This window comes from Procambarus clarkii, chromosome 62, assembly GCF_040958095.1.
Source record: "Procambarus clarkii isolate CNS0578487 chromosome 62, FALCON_Pclarkii_2.0, whole genome shotgun sequence".
Lineage (NCBI taxonomy): Eukaryota > Metazoa > Arthropoda > Malacostraca > Decapoda > Cambaridae > Procambarus > Procambarus clarkii.
In genome coordinates, this window is record NC_091211.1 from 17,186,569 (window position 1) to 17,211,775 (window position 25,207).

Here is a 25,207-nt window from a genome sequence, read left to right on the forward strand (position 1 = left end):
GCCCTGGGCCGGGACTCGAAAAAACATTTACCCATCTACTTAGGAACCTCTACATCTTTTCTCAGTCGTTGGCGACTGAGAAAGGGAAGTCGTTCCCCAATCGTTCTTCTCAGGGAAGAACGATTAGGCACATTTCCTTTACTGTTCGCCTCTGTTTACCCAGCAGTAATTGGAGACGTGATAATAAAGTGATTGTGGGATTATGTTCTATGACAGAGTAGTATTATAATGCTCAAGATGAGCTCAAGTTACTACCAATAGTCACAATCTTGAGGAATTCCAGAGGCATTAGTTGTCTTCTATCTAAAAAAAAATATTCGTTTTCTCAAAATTATTGATTTTATTATGATATGAATTACGACAAAGGCAGTGACCAGCAACTATGACAGTCTCAATATATATATTGCTGTCAAATGTTTGCCAGATTACTGTCTACTGTCTGTCCCAGTTGGGACCACCTGGACTTGTTTATGACGCCCGGCCTCCCTCCCCTTCCGCTACCTGCCTCTGCAGGGGCCGCGGAAGGGGCTCTTGCAAGGGTTGCTCCCCTCCCTGCAGAGGGAGGGGAGCAACCATTGCTCCCTCCCTCTGCAGTAACCCATAAAGCAGTAACAGTTGCTGCTGTAGAGGAACGAATGCACTTAATAGCCTTTTAGAGGTCATACTTTTCTTAATGTTCCCCGGGCATTTTCTGGCGAAGGTATAAGATAATCACATCCACGAAGGACCAACACAGTCTTGTTGTTATATCCGCCTGTGTTGACGTCGCTTACAGTCCCGTGCTCTACATCCCAGACGTCCCGTCCGCAGAGATGGACAACATTAAATATTTTATATATCCGTCAATGGGTACCCGAGAAGTGTAATGCAATATTTGTATAATACATATGATATGGATCATATGGATATAATACATATGATCCATGTTATATATGGCAACAGTGGGGGTAGAGCAGGGGGCCGCTGAAGCAAATTTACAATGCATTTCCGTGTTCACCTACGATACTTGTGCCTCTTAAGTCTATGGTCGCTACCTAGTTCATGTCTACTAAGGAGGTAACGAGCTCTGAAGAATGAACGAGGTCATCTTCAACTAATGCCACCACATCGGTCCATTCTATTTGAACAATTTCAAGTATCAATGCTGTGGTTGAAAGTGGTGGCTGTGGTGTTCTGAGGAAGGTTTTAACCTCGGGTTGACTACCAGTTACAGGGGTCTTGTTTGGCTGGTCAAATTACCTTTTGTAACTTTCCATTTAGACGGGCACAACCGCTTGCTGTAATTATCATCTTGCTGCAGGTAATGTTGCACACAATAGCTTTCACCCTGTGGATCATCTTCGATATTGCTGTGGAGGAATTCTGAGGAGGATTATTAAGATGTGGGAGAGCTGTGAAGATTGGAGTTGTGAAGGATTATCATTTAACAGCGAGCGTTGATATACAGTGCGGCTCTCACTCTCTTTAATTACGCTGATGGTGTGTGTGTGTGTGTGTGTGTGTGTGTGTGTGTGTGTGTGTGTGTGTGTGTGTGTGTGTGTGTGTGTGTGTGTGTGTTCTTGTCAGTAATGCGTGTCTTCATGTGTCCATTACCAAGATAATAATTGTGTCCAGTTCCGTGTAAGGAATGTGTTGATGATTGAAGAGCAACTGTGGCCGGTGGAGCAGTGGAAGGGAGCAGTGGCCTCCTTGTTGGAAGGGAAGGGAATTATCAGGAATAAACGATGATTGATTGATGAAGATTAAGCCACCCAAAAGGTGGCACGGGCATGAATAGCCCGTAAGTGGTGGCCCTTTTGAGCCATTACCAGTATCAATACCTGATACTGGACATCTGTGGAGGTGCGACTGCACCCTGCGTGACGGGAGATGTCTCCCGCAGGAAAAAGCGGCAAGCCATTACGACTATATAGCACTTGGAATGAGTCAGGATAAGGATTTGTGATGGGACGGGGGGAAGGAATGGTGCCCAACCACTTGGACGGTCGGGGATTGAACGCCAACCTGCATAAAGCGAGACCGTGGCTCTACCGTCCATCCCCAGCAGTAGTGGTGAGGGAGGTGGTTGAGTTGTCTCACCGGCTCCTAATAACCATCACCGGTCACAGATTGCTACCGTCATATTCACTTACACTAAATTGTTAATTATCGTACACTGCAGGAGGGGGAGGGGAGGATACCCGGCGGTGCCCGGGTCTCTGCACGCTTGTAACAACTCCTCCTTCCCCATTCTCCATCCCTCTCTCACAACGTCCCTCCATCCCAGGCTCCTTCCCTCCCATTCTCTCTCATATTAAACCGCTTTTTTGATCTTTCAGTTGGCAAAACATCTTCCAGTAATATTGATACAACAACATTACATCAACACTATGGACTTTATCGACGTTCAATAAACATTATCTACATTAAATCAACGTTAAAAAACAGCCGAGAAATAAGTTGGAAATCACTCTATGGAGAATCAACCCCATATTTCACCACAAGAGTGATAGGTCTTAGCAATAGAGCCAGTCCTACTGAACTTCAGGCTGCCACAAGAGGCTACACCCAAAACAAGAGCTATTAGCAGTACTATAGAGGACGTGGGGGGGGGGGTGTTGACCCCGAAACCCCCTGGCTGGTCCAGCTGTTGTGACCACCACTGGCTGGCCCCAGCTACACACCTGGCTGGCCCCAGCTACACACCTGGCTGGCCCCAGCTACACACCTGGCTGGCCCCAGCTACACACCTGGCTGGCCCCAGCTACACACCTGGCTGGCCCCAGCTACACACCTGGCTGGCCCCAGCTACACACCTGGCTGGCCCCAGCTACACACCTGGCTGGCCCCAGCTACACACCTGGCTGGCCCCAGCTACACACCTGGCTGGCCCCAGCTACACACCTGGCTGGCCCCAGCTACACACCTGGCTGGCCCCAGCTACACACCTGGTCTGGCAGTATAAACACACTGACTATATAAACACTATAAAACAGCTATATACCAGTGGGAATATACTGGTATGTTGATAACACATATTAACTAACTGGAGCCGCTGGGCCATGGTGGGTACGCTGTGTCGTAAGTCCTCGTCTTAAGCTGTTCTCACGCACCTTGGCACGAGCTCCCAGGGCACCTGTACCCAGGGCACCTGTATCCAGGACACCTGTATCCAGGGCACCTGTACCCAGGGCACCTGTACCCAGGACACCTGTACCCAGGACACCTGTACCCAGGACACATGTACCCAGGGCACCTGTACCCAGGACACCTGTACCCAGGACACATGTACCCAGGGCACCTGTACTCAGGACACCTGTACCCAGGGCACCTGTACCCAGGACACCTGTACCCAGGGCACCTGTACCCAGGACATATGTACCCAGGACACCTGTACCCAGGACACCTGTACCCAGGACACATGTACCCAGGACACCTGTACCCAGGACACATGTACCCAGGACACCTGTACCCAGGACACATGTACCCAGGGCACCTGTACCCAGGACACCTGTACCCAGGACACCTGTACCCAGGACACATGTACCCAGGGCACATGTACCCAGGACACCTGTACCCAGGACACCTCTACCCAGGACACCTGTACCCAGGACACCTGTACCCAGGACACCTGTACCCAGGACACCTGTACCCAGGGCACCTGTACCCAGGACACCTGTACCCAGGACACATGTACCCAGGACACCTGTACCCAGGGCACCTGTACCCAGGGCACCTGTACCCAGGACACATGTACCCAGGGCACCTGTACCCAGGACACATGTACCCAGGGCACCTGTACCCAGGACACCTGTACCCAGGACACCTGTACCCAGGACACATGTACCCAGGGCACCTGTACCCAGGACACCTGTACCCAGGACACCTGTACCCAAGACACCTGTACCCAGGACACATGTACCCAGGACACCTGTACCCAGGACACATGTACCCAGGACACCTGTACCCAGGACACCTGTACCCAGGACACCTGTACCCAGGGCACCTGTACCCAGGACACATGTACCCAGGACACCTGTACCCAGGACATCTGTACCCAGGACACCTGTACCCAGGACACATGTACCCAGGACACCTGTACCCAGGACACCTGTACCCAGGACACCTGTACCCAGGGCACCTGTACCCAGGACACATGTACCCAGGACACCTGTACCCAGGACACATGTACCCAGGACACCTGTACCCAGGACACCTGTACCCAGGACACCTGTACCCAGGACACATGTACCCAGGACACCTGTACCCAGGACACCTGTACCCAGGACACATGTACCCAGGACACCTGTACCCAGGACACATGTACCCAGGACACCTGTACCCAGGACACCTGTACCCAGGACACCTGTACCCAGGACACATGTACCCAGGGCACCTGTACCCAGGACACATGTACCCAGGACACCTGTACCCAGGACACATGTACCCAGGGCACCTGTACCCAGGGCACCTGTACCCAGGACACCTGTACCCAGGACACCTGTACCCAGGACACATGTTCCCAGGACACCTGTACCCAGGACACATGTACCCAGGACACCTGTACCCAGGGCACCTGTACCCAGGACACCTGTACCCAGGACACATGTACCCAGGGCACCTGTACCCAGGACACATGTACCCAGGACACCTGTACCCAGGACACATGTACCCAGGACACCTGTACCCAGGACACATGTACCCAGGACACCTGTACCCAGGACACATGTACCCAGGACACCTGTACCCAGGACACATGTACCCAGGACACATGTACCCAGGACACATGTACCCAGGACACCTGTACCCAGGACACATGTACTCAGGACACCTGTACCCAGGACACATGTACCCAGGACACATGTACCCAGGACACATGTACCCAGGACACCTGTACCCAGGACACATGTACCCAGGACACATGTACCCAGGACACCTGTACCCAGGACACATGTACCCAGGACACCTGTACCCAGGACACATGTACCCAGGACACCTGTACCCAGGACACATGTACCCAGGACACATGTACCCAGGACACATGTACCCAGGACACCTGTACCCAGGACACATCACAAAAGACAAGGAGAACATTCCACACAGAGATCACACTAACGTGATGCATCATATGAACAAATCCACAAGGGCCGTGACGAGGATTCGAACCTGCGTCCGGGAGTATCCCAGACACTGCCCAGATTAAGGCAGTGTCTGGGATGCTCCCGGACGCAGGTTCGAATCCTCGTCACGGCCCTTGTGGATTTTGTTCAAGGAGAACATCCCTCCCCGACACTGTGCTTGAAGGTAGCCCTTAAAAATGTAACTCTAACCCTTGCCGCTTGTCTACTATTTAATTAACCCCCAAAGATATATTTTCCCCGTGAGAATAATTACTTTACCGTAAAAGTCTTCACTTCTGTTATTTTCACCAAGTTACCTCTGGTCACGGCAGCCATCTTGGCCACGTGGCCACCGCGATATTTCATATATATTCCTGCCAGGAGTTATATATCCCAATTGTTTGATAATTACGTCAGGGGACTGGCAGACGTTGACGTTATGACGAGACGGGCTGAGGTCGGCACTGTTGTTTATTGCAGTAATGGCCGCGGTGGCCCTATTATTTTCACCGTACTAATTAGGCTACTTGCACCGTATTAAAGCTTGCGTAGCTCTACGCGGCAAATAAACTTGTTTTAATACCTGAAATAAAGTCTCTTCTGGAGCGGTGAATGGCATTTTGTTTTCACTGAGAAGTTGTACAGTGACGTCACGTGCTATACAGTGACGTCACGTGCTGGAGAGTGACGTCACGTGCTGTACAGTGACGTCACGTGCTGTACAATGACGTCACGTGCTGTACAGTGACGTCACGTGCTGTACAGCGACGTCACGTGCTGTACAGTGAAGTCACGTGCTGTACAGTGACGTCACGTGCTGTACAGTGACGTCACGTGCTGTACAGTGACGTCATGTGCTGGAGAGTGACGTCAGGTGCTGTACAGTGACGTCACGTGCTGTACAGTGACGTCGCGTGCTGATACAGTGACGTCAGGGCTGACACAGCGACGTCTGGGACATGGTGTACAGTGACGACCGTGAACAATGAGGTGAGTGATGGAGGGTTGCCGTGCCTCAGTGAGTCTTAGTGAGGGAGGAGCAGTGTTGGTGTTAGTTAACACCCCTCACATACTATGTATACCTTCCAGGGTATGTATACCTCAGCATACTGGGGTATGTAGACTTCAGCATACAGGGGTATGTACAACTCAGCATACTGGGGTATGTAGACCTCAGCATACTGGGGCATGTATACCTCAGTATACTCGGGTATGTAGACCTCAGCATAGAGGGGTATGTATACCTCAGCATACAGGGGTATGTACAACTCAGCATACTGGGTTATCTATACCTCAGCATACTGGGGTATGTAGACGTCAGCATACTGGGCATGTATACCTCAGCATACAGGGGGTATGTACAACTCAGCATACAGGAGTATGTATATCTCAGGCTACAGGGGTATGTATACCTCAGCATACTGGGGTATGTATACCTCAGCATACTGGGGCATGTATACCTCAGCATACTGGGTAATGTATACCTATGTATGTATGGTATGTATAAACACACGTACACAAACACACACGGGCGCCGGTGGCTGTGCGGATAGCATGCAGGACCCGTAATCTTTTGCCCCGAGTTCGATTCCCGGCGCCGGCGAGAAACAATGGGCAGAGTTTCTTTCACCCTGATGCCCCAGCTCACCTAACAGTCAAATAGGTACCTGGGAGCTAGACAGCTGCTACGGGCTGCTTCCTGAGGGTATGTAACAAAAAGGAGGTCTGGTCGAGGACCGGGCCGTGGGGACGCTAAGCCCCGAAATCATCTCAAGATATGTATGTGTTATGAAGGCAGTAATATGTGGGACTGGACGACTGGAGGAATAGGTGGACCTGCCCATGTAGGGGAGACGTATTGATTGGGTAGTGGGGGTGGCCCTGCCTCCCAGCGCCGCCGGTGGCAGCTTCACCAACTACACGCTTCTCTGGCACGCACAGTTAATTGTTTATTTTGTCAGTCATATATATATGTGATGTGTTAGGTGTGTCCCGCGGTCACTGGTGTACGGTGTAACTGTGCACTGTAGTACTGTGCCGCCTGGGCCACCACTACTGTACCACACCGTTACATCTGGCCGCTGGTTAATATAGGAACTACCATGGACGGTACTCAATACCACACACCAGATAGATAGATAGATAATCATTCTCTACCAATAGACAGTAAGTCAGACCCGCTAGAGTGTTCATTCCTGAGTCTGTTAGAGTTAGGTCCCCTAAAACGTTTTTTTAATTATAAGGGAAAGCGCCAAACCATTACGACTATATAGCACTTGGAAGGGGTCAGGATCAGGATTTGGGATGGGACGGGGGAAAGGAATGGTCCCCAACCACTTGGACAGTCGGGGATTGAACCCCGACCTGCATGAAGCGAGACCATCGCTCTACCGTCCAGCCCAAGTGGCTGCATACATGCATACATTTGTACATGCATACAAAATTACAAATCAGTGTCTCTACCTTGCATGCCATGCAAATGAATGACAATTATCATGAAAAAAAGAGGTAGTAGAGCAACTGGTGACAAGGGCTCTATAAGCACCGTCCCTCACAGGTCCAAGGGTGGTAAAGCTTGCCTCACAGACCTAAGAGAATTCTATTACCAGGCGACCAGGGTTCAGATGAGACGGAGTATATTCAGCAGCCTGCACATTTTTGGATTGTCAGAAAGTGTTTGACACAGTATCTTCCAAGGGACAAGTACCCAAGTTGAGTAAGTTGGCACGGTTATGAAGTTCTTGCGAGGCAGGATCAGTATACCATTTGGGGTTTACAGCTCCTGCTCGCTGATGATAAGGAAAATGGGTTTACTGAGAATTATATAAACTATATAAATGTAGTATTTTCCCTTGTAAATTGATGTAAATATGATCTTTTTATTGTATATTATTGAATAAAGAAGGGAAGGGAACTATCAGGAGAGATGCCAAGCCATTCCGACTATATAGCACTGGGAAGGGGGGGGGGGTGAGGATAAGGATTTCAGATGGGAAGGGGGGGGGGGGGGGAGGGGGGATGGTGCCCAACCACTTGGATTGTCGGGGATTGAACGCCGACCTGCATGTAGCAAGACCGTCGCTCTACCGTCCGCCCCAGGTGGCTGGGCGATTTTTAATAAAGACGAAACGAATAAGTAGGCAGGACCGAGAGGGAAGGTGCTCCAGTGAATAAAGGTGAATTTAAGCCAGAGAAGAGAGCGAGTGGCAGACAGGCAAGAGATCTCAGAGTGGCCAGGGGCCAGATTCACGCAAATACTTACGAACGTGTACATCTTTCCTCAATCTTTGACGGCTTTGGTTACATTTATTAAACAGTTTACAAGCATGAAAACTTGCCATTCAACTGTTGTTATTGTTATAAACAGCCTCCTGGTGCTTCGGAGCTCATTAACTGTTTAATAATTGTAAACAAAGCCGCCAAAGATTGAGAAAAGATGTACAGGTATGTAACTGCTTGCGTAAGTGCTTTCGTGAATCTGGCCCCAGGTCTCACCCGCAGGGGTCAGTGCGGGTGGAGGACAGCCAGCAACTCTGCGGTACCCGCCAACCGTATTTAGATATGTGGCTGGCGTGGGTACTGGTGGAGGTGAAGGTGGTAGTGTAGGGCAGATGATGGGGAGTGGCAGCCTAAGGCGGGCGCTGGAGGCCACTGAAAGGAGCGTTGACGATGGGAACTGGATAGTGTGAAGGGATGGTGGATAGGGGTGATAATGAGCCGACTGGACATTGAATTAACGAATTAAATTACCAAATATCAAGGTGACGTTTAAATATATATCCTCCTCATCCTCCTCCTGTTAAGACAGCCCATATGATGATAATAATATTAAAGATACGAAATATGGATTCGTGAGCACCAAACAGTCCGGTTTGTTGTTTACCTGTCCCTGTGAGTGTATGGTAAACTGTTGACTGTCTCATGCACCAGGACACCACACCTCGTCCTGTCTACCTCTGTCACAGCAAGAACTGTCTTAACAACAGTAAGGTCTATTGATAACTGTAACCCAACACCCCGACAAGTCCGTCTCTCCCCACCACAGAGTATACCCCACACAGTATCCCCCACACAGTACCCCCCCACAGCTATACTTACGGTACTCCCCCCCCCCCCCCCCCATCTCATACAACTGAGAAACCGTTAAAACTTTCATTACAATATAAGGAATAAGAATTATTCTGCATGATATCTACTATATAACAGCATATTACATACATCAAGGGTTTTCAAACTATGTATAACAAATGAACAATACAATAACATTACAGTGAAAAGGACTTAATAGCATCATGATTCATCATTGGACTTAAATTCAGGCTGGCGTATTGATCAGTGCAAGCCTAGCGCCTCCAGCCTTAATTCTCTCTCGTAGATTTACAAATTCTCACAAATAATTCATATTAATTAACTTGTTAAATATATTAATTTTAACATATTACAGCCGCATGAGGCTACGAATGTGATTATATTATGCAGATAAAATAAATATATGTTAATGGCTTTGCTTTTTTCCGAACGATCAGTAATTGTTGTGTCTTCTACGTTTATTTTTGGTGAGGACGGGTGGCCGCACTGCTCGGTGGGGTGGTATGGACCACATGGCCAAGTGGAACGCTATGGACCACATGGCCAAGTGGAACGCTATAGACAACATGGTCAAGTGGAACGCTATAGACCACATGGCCAAGTGGAACGCTATGGACCACATGGCCAAGTGGAACGCTATAGACCACATGGCCAAGTGGAACGCTATAGACCACATGGCCAAGTGGAACGCTATAGACAACATGGCCAAGTGGAACGCTATAGACCACATGGCCAAGTGGAACGCTATAGACAACATGGTCAAGTGGAACGCTATAGACCACATGGCCAAGTGGAACGCTATAGACCACATGGCCAAGTGGAACGCTATAGACCACATGGCCAAGTGGAACGCTATAGACCACATGGCCAAGTGGAACGCTATAGACCACATGGCCAAGTGGAACGCTATAGACCACATGGCCAAGTGTAACGCTATAGACAACATGGCCAAGTGGAACACTATGGACAACATGTCCAAGTGGAACGCTATAGACCACATGGCCAAGTGGAACGCTATAGACCACATGGCCAAGTGGAACGCTATAGACCACATGGCCAAGTGGAACGCTATAGACAACATGGCCAAGTGGAACGCTATAGACAACATGGCCAAGTTTGATAACAGCCACAGTACATATTCGAATTGCTACACAAATTATAGACATATTATACTAAACACATGATAAACGTTAGATGAATTTATATGTATTATACAACAGATATAGAGATTAAGTATGCAATAGTTAGTGATGGTTGGCTGAGTGGGCAGGGTGTTGAGTGAGTGTGCTCGGAGTAGGTGTGTTGGGAGTGGTTGTAAAGTGGACTGAGAATGGGTGTAGAGTGAGCTAGATGTGCATGCAGAGTGGACTGAGTGTAGAGGGCTGTTGTTGTTAAAGATTCGCTACCTGGAACAAATTTCCAAGTAGCACAGGCTACGGTGAGCCCGTATGAGGTTATAGAGGGCTGTCAGTGGGGGTGGGGATGGTGTGAGCGGGGCGTGTGTTAACATGGCGGCGCGGAGAGGCGGTCCAGCCACCCCGGCCCAGCTGTTGGCGCCTTCCCTCCACTTATTCGCGCCAAAACCTCCCGCCTGCACACCTGAGACCCCGCGTCCGAATGCTCGGCCACGTTTCCGACTTCGGCTGCTAAAATGTGTTACGTAAACCTACTGTATTTTGTTTTATTACGGAACACATGTATGCGATATAATACGCGAATTACAATGTTGCAAGATAGTTAAATTTACTATTTATTTATTGCATAACAAGTAAATGAAGGATATTTGAGGGAGGCGAAACAATGGATTAGGAAGATCAGACTTACAATAAAGGCTTGCTCATTATAGCACACGGATTGTTCGCTTTGAACAGGAGTCTTATTTGTTGCTAGTCCTGAGTGGGTAATGAGAATTGTTCTCATCAAATACAATCAGCATTTTCAATAAACATTCTGGTATAACAATACCATTATCCTTATGTGCTAATGACCAAGACGGATGATGATTTGAATAAAAAACATACAAGTATAGACATGTAAACATTCTTACAAACATATAGACAGGTTTTAACTGCATCATGGCCTGTGTTCCATCTGTGCATCATGGAATACTGTGCAACAATCATTGTAAAGGTGCCATTGTTGTTAGGTCTGTGTTGTCTGTCTGTGTGTGGTGGCTGTGGCTCGGAGATATTCGTCCTCTCACCCTAATGTCTGAAGGTGGCAGATATTAATCGTCTTTCACCCTAATGGATGAGGATGAGAGATACTCATCCTCAGTCACCCTAATGGATGAGGATGAGAGATACTCATCCTCGTTCACCCTATTGGATGAGGATGAGATATACTCATCCTCAGTCACCCTAATGGATGAGAGATACTCATCCTCAGTCACCCTAATGGAAGAGGATGAGAGATACTCATCCTCAGTCACCCTAATGGAAGAGGATGAGAGATACTCATCCTCAGTCACCCTAATGGATGAGGATGAGAGATACTCATCCTCAGTCACCCTAATGGATGAGGATGAGAGATACTCATCCTCAGTCACCCTAATGGATGAGGATGAGAGATACTCATCCTCAGTCACCCTAATGGATGAGGATGAGAGATACTCATCCTCAGTCACCCTATTGGATGAGGATGAGAGATACTCATGCTCAGTCACCCTAATGGATGAGGATGAGAGATACTCATCCTCAGTCACCCTAATGGATGAGGATGAGAGATACTCATGCTCAGTCACCCTAATGGATGAGGATGAGAGATACTCATCCTCAGTCACCCTATTGGATGAGGATGAGAGATACTCATGCTCAGTCACCCTAATGGATGAGGATGAGAGATACTCATCCTCAGTCACCCTAATGGATGAGGATGAGAGATACTCATGCTCAGTCACCCTAATGGATGAGGATGAGAGATACTCATGCTCAGTCACCCTAATGGATGAGGATGAGAGATACTCATCCTCAGTCACCCTAATGGATGAGGATGAGAGATACTCATCCTCAGTCACCCTAATGGATGAGGATGAGATACTCATCCTCAGTCACCCTAATGGATGAGGATGAGAGATACTCATGCTCAGTCACCCTAATGGATGAGGATGAGAGATACTCATGCTCAGTCACCCTAATGGATGAGGATGAGAGATACTCATCCTCAGTCACCCTAATGGCCAAGGGTGATATATTTACTAGCTCGACTCTGGCCAACTGATAACACTATGCCCTCCGCCATTGTGGTTCACTATAAATATACCCAATGAAATCACCATAAATTGATAGATCTGTCTTAAAGTACTATGACAATATGGTGGGATTGAACGTGCGTTTCTGGACTCCCCAGACACACGCTCTCCCCACTATACCATGATGTGCTAAAAAGCATTTCAACCAGAAGGTCTACTGATTGAGATGCTTTCAGCCCATCATGGTAGAGTGGGTAGTGTGTATGGTGCTGGGGAGTCCAGAATCCCGAGTTCAATCCCGCTACACTGCCATAATATTATCCCCTCTACATGAATGTATTTTTAACATAGGGTTTGTTTATTGTCTGAGAATGTTGCCAATTTCGTGCACATCCCACAGAGGTCACGTGAAAGGTCAGAGGTGAGGTGAAAGGTCAGAGGTCACATGAAAGGCCAGAGGTCACGTGAAAGGTCAGAGGTGAGGTGAAAGGTCAGATGTCACGTGAAAGGTCAGAGGTCACGTGAAAGGTCAGAGGTCACGTGAAAGGTCACAGGTCACGTGAAAGGTCACAGGTCACGTGAAAGGTCAGAGGTGAGGTGAAAGGTCAGAGGTCACGTGAAAGGTCAGAGGTCACGTGAAAGGTCAGAGGTGAGGTGAAAGGTCAGAGGTGAGGTGAAAAGTCACAGGTCACGTGAAAGGTCAGAGGTCACGTGAAATGCCAGAGGTCACGTGAAAGGTCAGAGGTGAGGTGAAAGGTCAGAGGTGAGGTGAAAGGTCAGAGGTGAGGTGCAAGGTGAGAGTCAACATTGCATGCCAGCGAGAGTGGTGACACAGGAGACCATTACTGAGACGAGACCTTCCACCAACCACAACAACCTTCAGGGCCAACTATACAAAACTCACTTCATAATGAGTTGGTAATAAACCATATCCCAAGCTTGGAACATCGTAGTCACCATATCCCAAGCTTGAAACTTCGTAGTCACCATATCCCAAGCTTGGAACATCGTAGTCACCATATCCCAAGCTTGGAACTTCGTAGTCACCATATCCCAAGCTTGGAACTTCGTAGTCACCATATCCCAAGCTTGGAACATCGTAGTCACCATATCCCAAGCTTGGAACATCGTAGTCACCATATCCCAAGCTTGGAACTTCGTAGTCACCATATCCCAAGCTTGGAACATCGTAGTCACCATATCCCAAGCTTGAAACTTCGTAGTGACCATATCCCAAGCTTGGAACATCGTAGTCACCATATCCCAAGCTTGGAACTTCGTAGTCACCATATCCCAAGCTTGGAACATCGTAGTCACCATATCCCAAGCTTGGAACATCGTAGTCACCATATCCCAAGCTTGGAACTTCGTAGTCACCATATCCCAAGCTTGGAACATCGTAGTCACCATATCCCAAGCTTGAAACTTCGTAGTGACCATATCCCAAGCTTGGAACATCGTAGTCACCATATCCCAAGCTTGGAACATCGTAGTCACCATATCCCAAGCTTGGAACTTCGTAGTCACCATATCCCAAGCTTGGAACATCGTAGTCACCATATCCCAAGCTTGGAACTTCGTAGTCACCATATCCCAAGCTTGAAACTTCGTAGTGACCATATCCCAAGCTTGGAACATCGTAGTCACCATATCCCAAGCTTGGAACATCGTAGTCACCATATCCCAAGCTTGGAACATCGTAGTCACCATATCCCAAGCTTGGAACTTCGTAGTCACCATATCCCAAGCTTGAAACTTCGTAGTGACCATATCCCAAGCTTGGAACATCGTAGTCACCATATCCCAAGCTTGGAACATCGTAGTCACCATATCCCAAGCTTGGAACATCGTAGTCACCATATCCCAAGCTTGGAACTTCGTAGTCACCATATCCCAAGCTTGAAACTTCGTAGTGACCATATCCCAAGCTTGGAACATCGTAGTCACCATATCCCAAGCTTGGAACATCGTAGTGACCATATCCCAAGCTTGGAACATCGTAGTCACCATATCCCAAGCTTGAAACTTCGTAGTCACCATATCCCAAGCTTGGAACATCGTAGTGACCATATCCCAAGCTTGGAACATCGTAGTCACCATATCCCAAGCTTGAAACTTCGTAGTCACCATATCCCAAGCTTGAAACTTCGTAGTGACCATATCCCAAGCTTGAAACTTCGTAGACACCATATCCCAAGCTTGAAACTTCGTAGTGACCATATCCCAAGCTTGAAACTTCGTAGTGACCATATCCCAAGCTTGAAACTTCGTAGTGACCATATCCAAAACTTTTAACCTTAAATTACTAATCACATTGTCCACTATATTTAATTTACAAGTGTATAAATATCTCAAGATATTCAGTGTAAAAAGAATAATAACATAATCCGCATTCCATTCATCTGGGCGCTAGGAGACTCGAGCCCCGGACCCGACGCGTGTGAGGCAGAGGCGGCTCTATCCACGTGTAAGTAGGGTTCGTGGTTCGAGTCTCCTAGCGCCCAGGTGAATCAAATGTTTATATCCACCGAAGTGTGGATGACAATTGATATAATCAACATATTTTTGTCAACATGTCGTCCAAGACGGACTAAGAGACGGCCTGGTGAGTGGACGCTTCTCAACTGTCTTTTGTTCGAGTCCTTGTATCCTGCTACCCTTCAACCCATACAAGTATACATTGTATATATAATGTATATGTGCTCGGGGATATACATTATATCCCCCGAGCACATTCATGTAGGCCGGAGCTACAGAAATATCGCTACATATACAGAGAGGAACAAAGCTCTCATTTGGGGATAATTCTGGCGTTCGTGTAACACAGAGTCGGATTTTGTCATGATTATGTCTTGTTTTTCTGTGGTTAACGCCGTGTACCGCAGGTCCTAATTATACCTTTCTTGTTACTGCGTTGACCACACTATCATAGACCGGGCCCCGGCGGCTAGGGCCCCGGCTGCTAGGGGCCCGGCGGCTACGGGCCCGGCGGCTAGGGCCCAAGCGGCTCGGGCCCCGGCGGCTAACCACTGGTCAAGTGGTAGTGGTACTGTGTACGCCACGGGGGGGGGGGGGGTGATCCCTGGTGTGCAGGTTCGAATCCTGGTCGGATCATAGAGTTCTTAGCGATATTATATATTTCTGCCCTGGCCTGAGTATATATGGAAGTTTTATTAATATCAGAAATATTAGAAATGGTTTATGCCGTGTTGCATGGACCCCCACCTGTGTTGCATGGACCCCCACCTGTGTTGCATGAACCTCCACCTGTGTTGCATGGACCCCCACCTGTGTTGCATGGACCCCCACCTGTGTTGCATGGACCCCCACCTATGTTGCATGGACCCCCACCTGTGTTGCATGGACCTCCACCTGTGTTGCATGGACCCCCACCTGTGTTGCATGGACCCCCACCTGTGTTGCATGGACCCCACCTGTGTTGCATGGACCCCCACCTGTGTTGCATGAACCTCCACCTGTGTTGCATGGACCCCCACCTGTGTTGCATGGATCTCCACCTATGTTGCATGGACCCCCACCTGTGTTGCATGGACCCCCACCTGTGTTGCATGGACCTCCACCTGTGTTGCATGGACCTCCACCTGTGTTGCATGGACCTCCACCTGTGTTGCATGGACCTCCACCTGTGTTGCATGGACCCCCACCTGTGTTGCATGGACTCCCACCTGTGTTGCATGGACCCCCACCTGTGTTGCATGGACCCCCACCTGTGTTGCATGGACCCCCACCTGTGTTGCATGGACCCCCACCTGTGTTGCATGGACCCCCACCTGTGTTGCATGGACCTCCACCTGTGTTGCATGGACCTCCACCTGTGTTGCATGGACCCCCACCTGTGTTGCATGGACCCCCCACCTGTGTTGCATGGACCCCCACCTGTGTTGCATGGACCCCCACCTGTGTTGCATGGACCTCCACCTGTGTTGCATGGACCCCCACCTGTGTTGCATGGACCCCCACCTGTTTTGCATGGACCTCCACCTGTGTTGCATGGACTCCCACCTGTGTTGCATGGACCCCCACCTGTGTTGCATGAACCTCCACCTGTGTTGCATGGACCCCCACCTGTGTTGCATGGACCCCCACCTGTGTTGCATGGACCCCCACCTGTGTTGCATGGACCCCCACCTGTGTTGCATGGACCTCCACCTGTGTTGCATGGACCCCCACCTGTGTTGCATGGACCCCCACCTGTGTTGCATGGACCTCCACCTATGTTGCATGGACCCCCACCTGTGTTGCATGGACCCCCACCTGTGTTGCATGGACCCCCACCTGTGTTGCATGGACCTCCACCTGTGTTGCATGGACCTCCACCTATGTTGCATGGACCCCCACCTGTGTTGCATGGACCCCCACCTGTGTTGCATGGACCCCCACCTGTGTTGCATGGACCTCCACCTGTGTTGCATGGACCCCCACCTGTGTTGCATGGACCCCCACCTGTGTTGCATGGACCTCCACCTATATAGTAGAGAGGGCTACTAACCTAGGGTAAAGTGTACCTATGCAGGCGGTGAGTCACAATAACGTGGCTAAAGTATGTTAACCAGACCACACACTAGAAGGTGAAGGGACGACGACGACGTTTCGGTCCGTCCTGGACCATTCTCAAGCCGATTCTCACAATCGACTTGAGAATGGTCCAGGACGGACCGAAACGTCATCGTCCCTTCACCTTCAAGTGTGTGGTCTGGTCATCAATGTACCTACGAAGGAAGCAAGGCTTGACGGGTGATAGCCATAGGAGAATAACATCATGTGTTGCTAGAACACAAGAGGAGGCCTGGATGACATTAGTAACCATATGAGTGACGTGTGAGGAAGCTCTGGTTATGAGGTGTGAGTAACAAGTGTTGTGTGTGTTGCAGTATGAGGTGGGGTACAAGCCGGCACGGTTGGGCAACTGGGAGGTGGGGCGGACGTTCCCAGAGCGCCCCAGACAACGCCGGGGACCCACCAAGGTCATCGCTGATGACCGAGGACACCTCCTGCCTGGAGTACCCCGCACACACGCCTCTCCATGGGGGCCCCTCACGCAGGCCATAGGTAGGTTTGGGGCCCTCGCTCATGATACAGGTAGGTTTGGGGCCCTCGCTCATGATACAGGTAGGTTTGGAGCCCTCGCTCATGATACAGGTAGGTTTGGGGCCCTCGCTCATGATACAGGTAGGTTTGGAGCCCTCGCTCATGATACAGGTAGGTTGGGGGCCCTCGCTCATGATACAGGTAGGTTTGGAGCCCTCGCTCATGATACAGGTAGGTTTGGAGCCCTCGCTCATGATACAGGTAGGTTTGGGGCCCTCGCTCATGATACAGGTAGGTTTGGGGCCCCTCGCTCATGATACAGGTAGGTTTGGAGCCCTCGCTCATGATACAGGTAGGTTTGGGGCCCTCGCTCATGATACAGGTAGGTTTGGAGCCCTCGCTCATGATACAGGTAGGTTTGGAGCCCTCGCTCATGATACAGGTAGGTTTGGGGCCCTCGCTCATGATACAGGTAGGTTTGGGGCCCTCGCTCATGATACAGGTAGGTTTGGGGCCCTCGTTCATGATACAGGTAGGTTTGGAGCCCTGGCTCATGATACAGGTAGGTTTGGGGCCCTCGCTCATGATACAGGTAGGTTTGGGGCCCTCGCTCATGATACAGGTATGTCTTGACCCTTCATCAAGTTCTCAGGTAAGTCACTGGTTATCAGTGCTCCAGCAAGCTATTAATTTACTTAATATATCTTAATATATGCACATATAGCCACCACCCTGGGGGCACATAGGTGTATGTGGGATGAGGCTGCTATAACTCAAGTAGGTCACATATATCAGGGGCTTTTTATAATATAAGACAGGGGAGGGGTATATAATCTTATTAACACAAAATATCTACTTGTATATTTAACTTTACACATTATATCAGCCTTATGGTATTCCTGAAGGAATGTCATTAAAGGTTCTGGGGAAACCATTTTAGAATAGCGAGTGTATAAAGGAGTCTTAGTTTCATACTTTAGCTCTCTGGTCCCGCGAGTCACGATACAGGCAAGACGCCATGTTGGGTCTCCTGCTCTAGCACTGCTGGGTGGCCATGTTGGGTGTCCTACTCTAGCACTGCTGGGTGGCCATGTTGGGTGTCCTACTCTAGCACTGCTGGGTGGCCATGTTGGGTGTCCTATTCTAGCACTGCTGGGTGGCCATGTTGGGTGTCACGTTAGTGTTGACAACATTACTGGTGCCAACACTGGCCAGGGGACCATACAGGTGCCAACACTGGCCAGGAGAGAGCCAAGGAACCATACAGGTGCCAACACTGGCCAGGAGTGACCCAAGGGGAACCCTGTAAGTACTGGAGAGAGTCAGAGTTTCATACATTTGCCAAAACCCTATTCATTTCTCCAAGCCATCTGTCCTTACCCACCACAATGGTATTAATTCACAAAGTTTAAACAATTATTATTTGACTATTTCCTTGGGAAAAGGGTTAGAAATTTCTAGAAGCAATGTAATATCATCCTGCACCTACAGATTTGCAATATTAGGTTTCATTGTCTCCACAAACCCCTATACAGATGACATCTAAAGGAATATTAGGCTGCGTTATTCTAAAGAAACTGCACCACTTTCTTATCTGGAACAGGGGAGACTGAGGCAATTTCTCTCCTCAAAGAAATTATAGTAATAAATTGTCCCCTAATCTAGTAAATGGTTCCAGCATTGTTCCCTGAGACCTTAGTTATATTGGCCCCGATCCGGTACATTTGGGAGGGGTAGACTGACTTTGGTGTAATAGGTAATATGAGTATTGTGTCCGGTACAGATCCCAATGTTCAGGAGGGAGTTACTCGGGCCGGCGACCAGCCACCACCACCACCACCGGCCGCCGCCACAACCCACCACTCCCAGGATGAGGCTGTGAGTCCTAATGCCTCCTGCTCCTCTCTTACTTTACTATCTTACTTTCTCTTTACGATATTTTGTTTTACGGATTAGAATTTTCCTTTACTGTTGTGAATCTCGTCTACTGTGAGTTTTGTCTGTGAATTCTCTTTTACTGTACTAAACATTCCTTTAGAGTTCTGAAAATTCCCTTTCAGAACTCTAAAGTTTTGAATTTATATATATATATATATATATATATATATATATATATATATATATATATATATATATATATATATATATATATATATATATATAGAGAGAGAGAGAGAGAGAGAGAGAGAGAGAGAGAGAGAGAGAGAGTTATAATTTAGTTAATATAATTTGTTTCTGGTTATAATTTGTAATGTTCTCAAAGGAATTATTATGGCAGCCATTACAGAAGAAATCAAGTAGTCGTCAGACCGCTGACTTTGTTTTCCTTGAAAAATAACTGAATTAACATTGCTTACGCGTAATTGATTTACCTAAAGGTGATTATTAGATTATAGCCAGTACAAAATTAGACAAATAAAGATACATGTTTCATATAAGGGCTTATAGCCTAGATTAAGCAGATGATGAGACACAATAACGTGGCTGAATATGCAGACCACACACTAGAAAGTGAAGGGACGACGACGTTTCGGTCCAGGACCATTCTCAAGTCGAAACGTCGTCGCCCCTTCACTTTCTAGTGTGTGGTCTGGTCAGCACCTAGATTAAGCTTTCTCATGTATATGTTATCTTGTGAAGGCCCGCGATGCGGACATGTTGTTGCAGGAGGCCGGTGGTGGTGCCGGGGGTGGAAGGCTGCACGTCACAGGGGAGAGACTGCTCTCAGGAGCCCAGGGAAGTGACGCAGAGCATCTCGCTCCACACCACCACCACCACCACCACCACCAGCAGGAGTCCGAGATCACCTCCGGCTCCATTACCCCCGCCTCCTTCAGGAGACCTAACAAGGCCTTCAGTCCGTCATCTGCCAGGTACTTTCATTTATATATTATTTTTCTAACACATACTCATATATAATTATATATATATATAGATATTATTAGCAATTATCGCATAAGTACCTAACTGGTACTCAATTGAGATTTTTAATTCCTGAGCACCAGTAGCGTATCTGGGTGTAATTCACCCTTTGATTCATGTCATGTAAGGTGTAATACACAATATCGTGGGTAAAAAAACATTTAATTCACTTTCATCATCAGGGTGATGTCAAAACAGTTTATTGCTTGTTTATGGTCTTTGTTTCCCCCCCCCCCCCCCCCCAGAAGTTCTCGCAAGCCGTCGGCAGCTGGGTCACGCAGCTCTACGGTGTCGACGACAAGTCACGAAAGGATTCTGAAGGAGGTGGCCAACCTGCCACCGGACACCGTTGAGGATGCTTTGCTTCCTCGTCGGCCGGAGGAGGAGCTGGTGGAGCTGACAGGGTCTCGAGCTCTGGCCATCCGCTTAGTGGACCACCCAGCACCAACCAACTGTACTAAATACGTCGTTCTTCGGCCTAATACCGCGCCCTCGCCTGCACCATCCGCGAAGGCGCCATTATTACCAAAACGACCAAAAACTTCCAAAATCATCCGGAAAGTTCCCGAGATTGAATTTGCCTTAAAGTGGGATCTGAAGGAGAACGACATCATGGAGGAGGAAGAGGACGAAGCCATCGAGGTCGTCTCTTTGAAGAAGACTAAGTCACGTGACCCTCTGACACCACGGTCCGTGAGTTCTGTGGACTCTGGCGTTCACATCCCCAAGACGGCCTGGAACGATGGGCCAGACACTCGTGAACTCGCGTCGAAGTTAGAATGCCTCGAGATGAGCCAAGAGATTAAGTCTGGAGTGGCACCCTCACGCAAGAAAGTCTCCGAGCCGGAATCTGGTTATGGCACTCCAAAATCTCGAGACTCTCGCGCCAGTCTGCCGTCTGTTGGCTCCAGGGTCAGTTCAGGCAAGTCTAGCGTCAAGGTGCCCCTCAAGACAGGAAGTGCCACTCCAGATAGCAAAAACAGTAGCCGCAGAATATCTATGGATTCCCAGAGATTAGCACAAGAAAGTCCCAAATCAAAACCCAAGTCCAGAATAGCTTCACCGAGCTTGGGAAAACATACTCCTAAGTCCTCTAAGGAGTCCAGCGGTGGCGCGGAGACTCAGGATTCCAGGAAGGAATCTAAACCACAAAGTCCCAGAGAAAATAAACAATTGGGGCCCCATCTTCGGGATCCTCTGGCAATTATGGAAACAATGGACTCAGTGTTCCACACCGTTCCCCTGCGGGACACGGGGCGAGGGATCCACACGTACAGAAGCATGACGGGGAAGAAGCGTCAAGCCGTGGCAGCAACACAGACGGAGGAGGTGGCTACAGAAGCGCTCGTTAAACGTTGTGAAGACGACGGTAGCGGAGGTTCCCCGCGTGAGGCAAAGGTACACAGACAAGCTGGCACGGGTGACCTGTATAGCACCCGGTGCACTCAACGATATCTCAACATCATGAACCTATATACACGTCACATTAACACTATCTAATTGTAACAATTTATTTCATTTAGCATTCTGTTGCAATCACGAGCTGGAGAAGTTATTGGTTAAACGTTTATGGCAACTTTTGCGCCACTCAAACTGATCTTGGTACATTAACATTTCCTTTATAACTACATTATATATATTTTGCATCTATCAGCAGCAAGCGTTTTAAATGACCAGTGTGTCTAGTTCCTCGCTCACCTTTATCAACAAAATACTAGTGACCTGAGCGCCTTGTGTCTGTGACCCTGACAGGTGCGGCACAACCACCCAGGTCACCTAAGGTCGAGGAACTGCCTGGCGTGTGAGGTCAGGGCCATGGAGGAGCCGCCCAGGAAGTTCAAGGGACCCTCAGACTACAAGCCCGCCTTCAAGGCCGGCAAGGTCCACCCCGGCACCACTGTCAACAAGCCAAAGTGGGTGGCGCCAGCGCCCGGCTACGTCATTTGTTATTGTTATGTTCCTTCACCTCATTCTCAAGTCTTTCCTCAATGTAGCTACTAAAATATTCACTCAAATTTGTTTTAAAGACCCAACCTAGCCCTATATGCCCTCGTGTCTGGAGTATCCATAAACCAATTTAATATATTTAGTATTTTTCAAGGATTTATGCCCAGCGTCAGAAATCCTAAGGTCATTTTTCCCCTAGACTCTGAATAAATCTTCCTATAGCTTAAAGAGTGTTCCTTCAGACCTTAAATTATCCTATACAACATAGGGATTTAATGATTATTGTTGTATCTACTGACGCGCGCCAATTCTTTCATCTACCCTACAGGTACATACGTCAAAGTGAGCGGTACAACGCGAGGCTACGAGCGCGCCACGACCCGCCCAGGTACTGGCCCATCAACACCCTCAGCTCCCCCTTCTGCAACCGCGCCGGGTATGGCCAGGACCAGTACCCAGACCACATGCGTCTCCGGACCACCTACGGCATGGCCCACGCCCCCTCTGCCAAGCCCGTCCACACCGCCCTCATCAAAAAGCTTTATCTCTGACCTATACAACTCTAGGCGTCCCAATAAGCACTGTGCTGGCTGTAGCAGCTTCAGAAAGATGATAATGGCAGAAACTCTACATAGAATAGAGTGCGGGTATTGTGAACAAGTGCTGGGATATGTCGGTGTGCCACAGCCCCTGAGTCCTCTGTGCCCGTCTCTTATGAAAGAGAAATAAATGGGGTAGGCATAGAACTATTGAGCAGACGAGGTTGTGAAAATGTTACGAAAATAGTAGACGTCTAGATGAATAAATTTGAGAAATCTTGTGAAGTTAATGCTTAGTCTAAAGAAAGTGCTATTGATGCTTAATGGCAGCAAGATGTAGCTGGAAATTCAAAAGTAAAAAATAAATTACCCTGGAACTGAATCGTATCATTAACAACAACTTGACCAATGTAAGTGATAATGCTTGCTAATTGGCTTTCAAATTCCAGTTTTTATGTACGCAAATGATTTTATGCGAGCGACAGTGGACGCAGAAACAAGCCATTAAAGTGTTCATTATTTGCCTTGTTTACCGGCGTACTATTGTGGTGTTGGTGTGAGGCAGGAGAGTGATAAGTGCGTCCAGGTGTTGTAGGAGTCTCTGTCTGCTTCCTAATCTTCTCTCAACCCAACGTGGTAATCCTCTTACATGTTTATTGCTTAACAGCTACATAATTATAGCAAAATTCAGTTTTTGTATAAAATCGTACTTAACTGACTTTCACCTTAAATTAAATCACCTTCACTTCTCTTGAGTATAATAATAACACTCAGATCACTCACCCAAGGTGAAAACCAATCCGAAAACCACATATTATTTTGCATAATACAAATGAGTCGCGTGTAGACTCTAAATCTCCTAAGTTACTTGGTGATGGGAAACGATTAGCTAGCAGGCAAGATCTATAAATTACCAAACGGAAGCCTCTTTCCCAAACTCGATATCCTCACCACTATTCGGTAATCACTTGCAGATTGAATAATTGAACCCCTTTTTTATCTCTCCTGCTCCTTTTGGAGACCTTGTAAATATAAGCTCAGCCACACTGCCCTTCGTGAGTGAACCATAGCACAGTTCTGGCCAGTAACAGCACCACGGAACAGTCATGTTGAGAGCCCCATTCACCTCCCGGAATTAACTTAAAAGTTCGGGGATTACCAGGAGTAAGACTGCATAATCAGCAAGCAAACGAGGCCCAAGCAATGAATTTCGTTACCTTCCAGCTGTTGCGTTTTCTAGCAGTCTAGATCATAAAACGGACTAAGCTTAGCAGGCAGCCAACTGTGATATCAACCAGCTCCCAGCAGTAACAACAGGTGGCTTTCAGCAGTGACATGAGCAGGTTGCCAACAGTTATCTTAGCAGAGCACCTAGCAGTGCTTGACGGGGGACTCGTCTGAACACGAGGCTTTCCGTTCAGTTTATGGCATGTGTAAACTGACCCAGGATGGCGTCTGGTTTCTAAACCCCCAATACTTGACCTTGAGGTTCTGTAAGGAATTGAGGAAGATGATTCTCTGGCCTCTCCTCACTGGTTTAATACTCACTGTAGGTACGCAGGTAAAATGGTTCTCCTTAGTAATCAGGTATTATAGAGGAAATTGGCAAAAATAGCCTATTACACGTTAATTAGGAAGCCAGAGAATAATTTTCCTGATTTTATTATTGAATCTCAATGGCTTCGTTACATTTGCTATTTCAAGGGTAAACTATGATTAACTCTGAACAGTTTTGTACAACAATACTTCATTAACAAGATCAGCATGTACATTACGCCATCTTTATATTATAACAACTAAAAAAACTAGTTGATTTTTTGTATGACTTAACGATTTTAAATTTTCTAAAGTAGAATAAATATCATTGTTTGATTTTATTTTATAACTCCTTTATCTACAAAGCTTAATTGAGGCCTAGCACAGTGGCCATTTGACGAATTATCTCTGAATTCTTAACAGTTTACACGTGTAATCCCGCCAAACACACACCGAAACTACGACGTTGGTACAACGTTCGAAAAAGTTTTAACACCTCCTAACCAGTTATAACAACCAATATAGCAAGTTGTAACAACGTTCTAATACGTCATAAACACGTTAAGCCAAGATGTAACAACTTTATTACAAGTTGTAACAAGCGGAAAATAAGAGACAGTTACGGTTTGTGTTTCCATTGACTATATCTTGTTTTCCATTCGAAAGTTGTGAAGACATTCAACTATTACCGCCATTTAAAACTACTTGTCAATAAGGAAATTGTTTGACCAGTCCAACAACCAGGAGGCCTGGTCGTGGACCGGGCCGCGGGGACGCTAAGCCCCGAAATCATCTCAAAGGTAACCGCAGGGTAAGGGCTACAGGTCTGTCGGTTA

The 25,207-nt window shown here is 48.0% G+C and overlaps 2 protein-coding genes and 1 long non-coding RNA gene across 3 annotated transcripts in view; all 3 read left to right on the plus strand.

The window, feature by feature from the left end:
• LOC138354273 (uncharacterized) overlaps positions 1-25,207 on the plus strand; it is a 164,392-nt gene that overhangs the window by 58,227 nt on the left and 80,958 nt on the right. The gene's annotated exons all lie outside the window — the stretch shown is intronic.
• On the plus strand, positions 19,661-21,518 carry LOC138354421 (uncharacterized). Its single transcript, XM_069308614.1, has 3 exons — positions 19,661-20,300; positions 20,595-21,437; positions 21,512-21,518. The coding sequence occupies exons 1-3, from the start codon at positions 20,083-20,085 to the stop codon at positions 21,516-21,518; spliced, it is 1,068 nt and encodes a 355-aa protein (XP_069164715.1). The 5' UTR covers positions 19,661-20,082.
• On the plus strand, positions 21,530-24,580 carry LOC138354213 (uncharacterized). The gene is made up of 3 exons (XM_069308096.1): positions 21,530-21,747; positions 22,102-22,262; positions 22,625-24,580. The coding sequence occupies exons 1-3, from the start codon at positions 21,556-21,558 to the stop codon at positions 22,845-22,847; spliced, it is 576 nt and encodes a 191-aa protein (XP_069164197.1). The 5' UTR covers positions 21,530-21,555; the 3' UTR covers positions 22,848-24,580.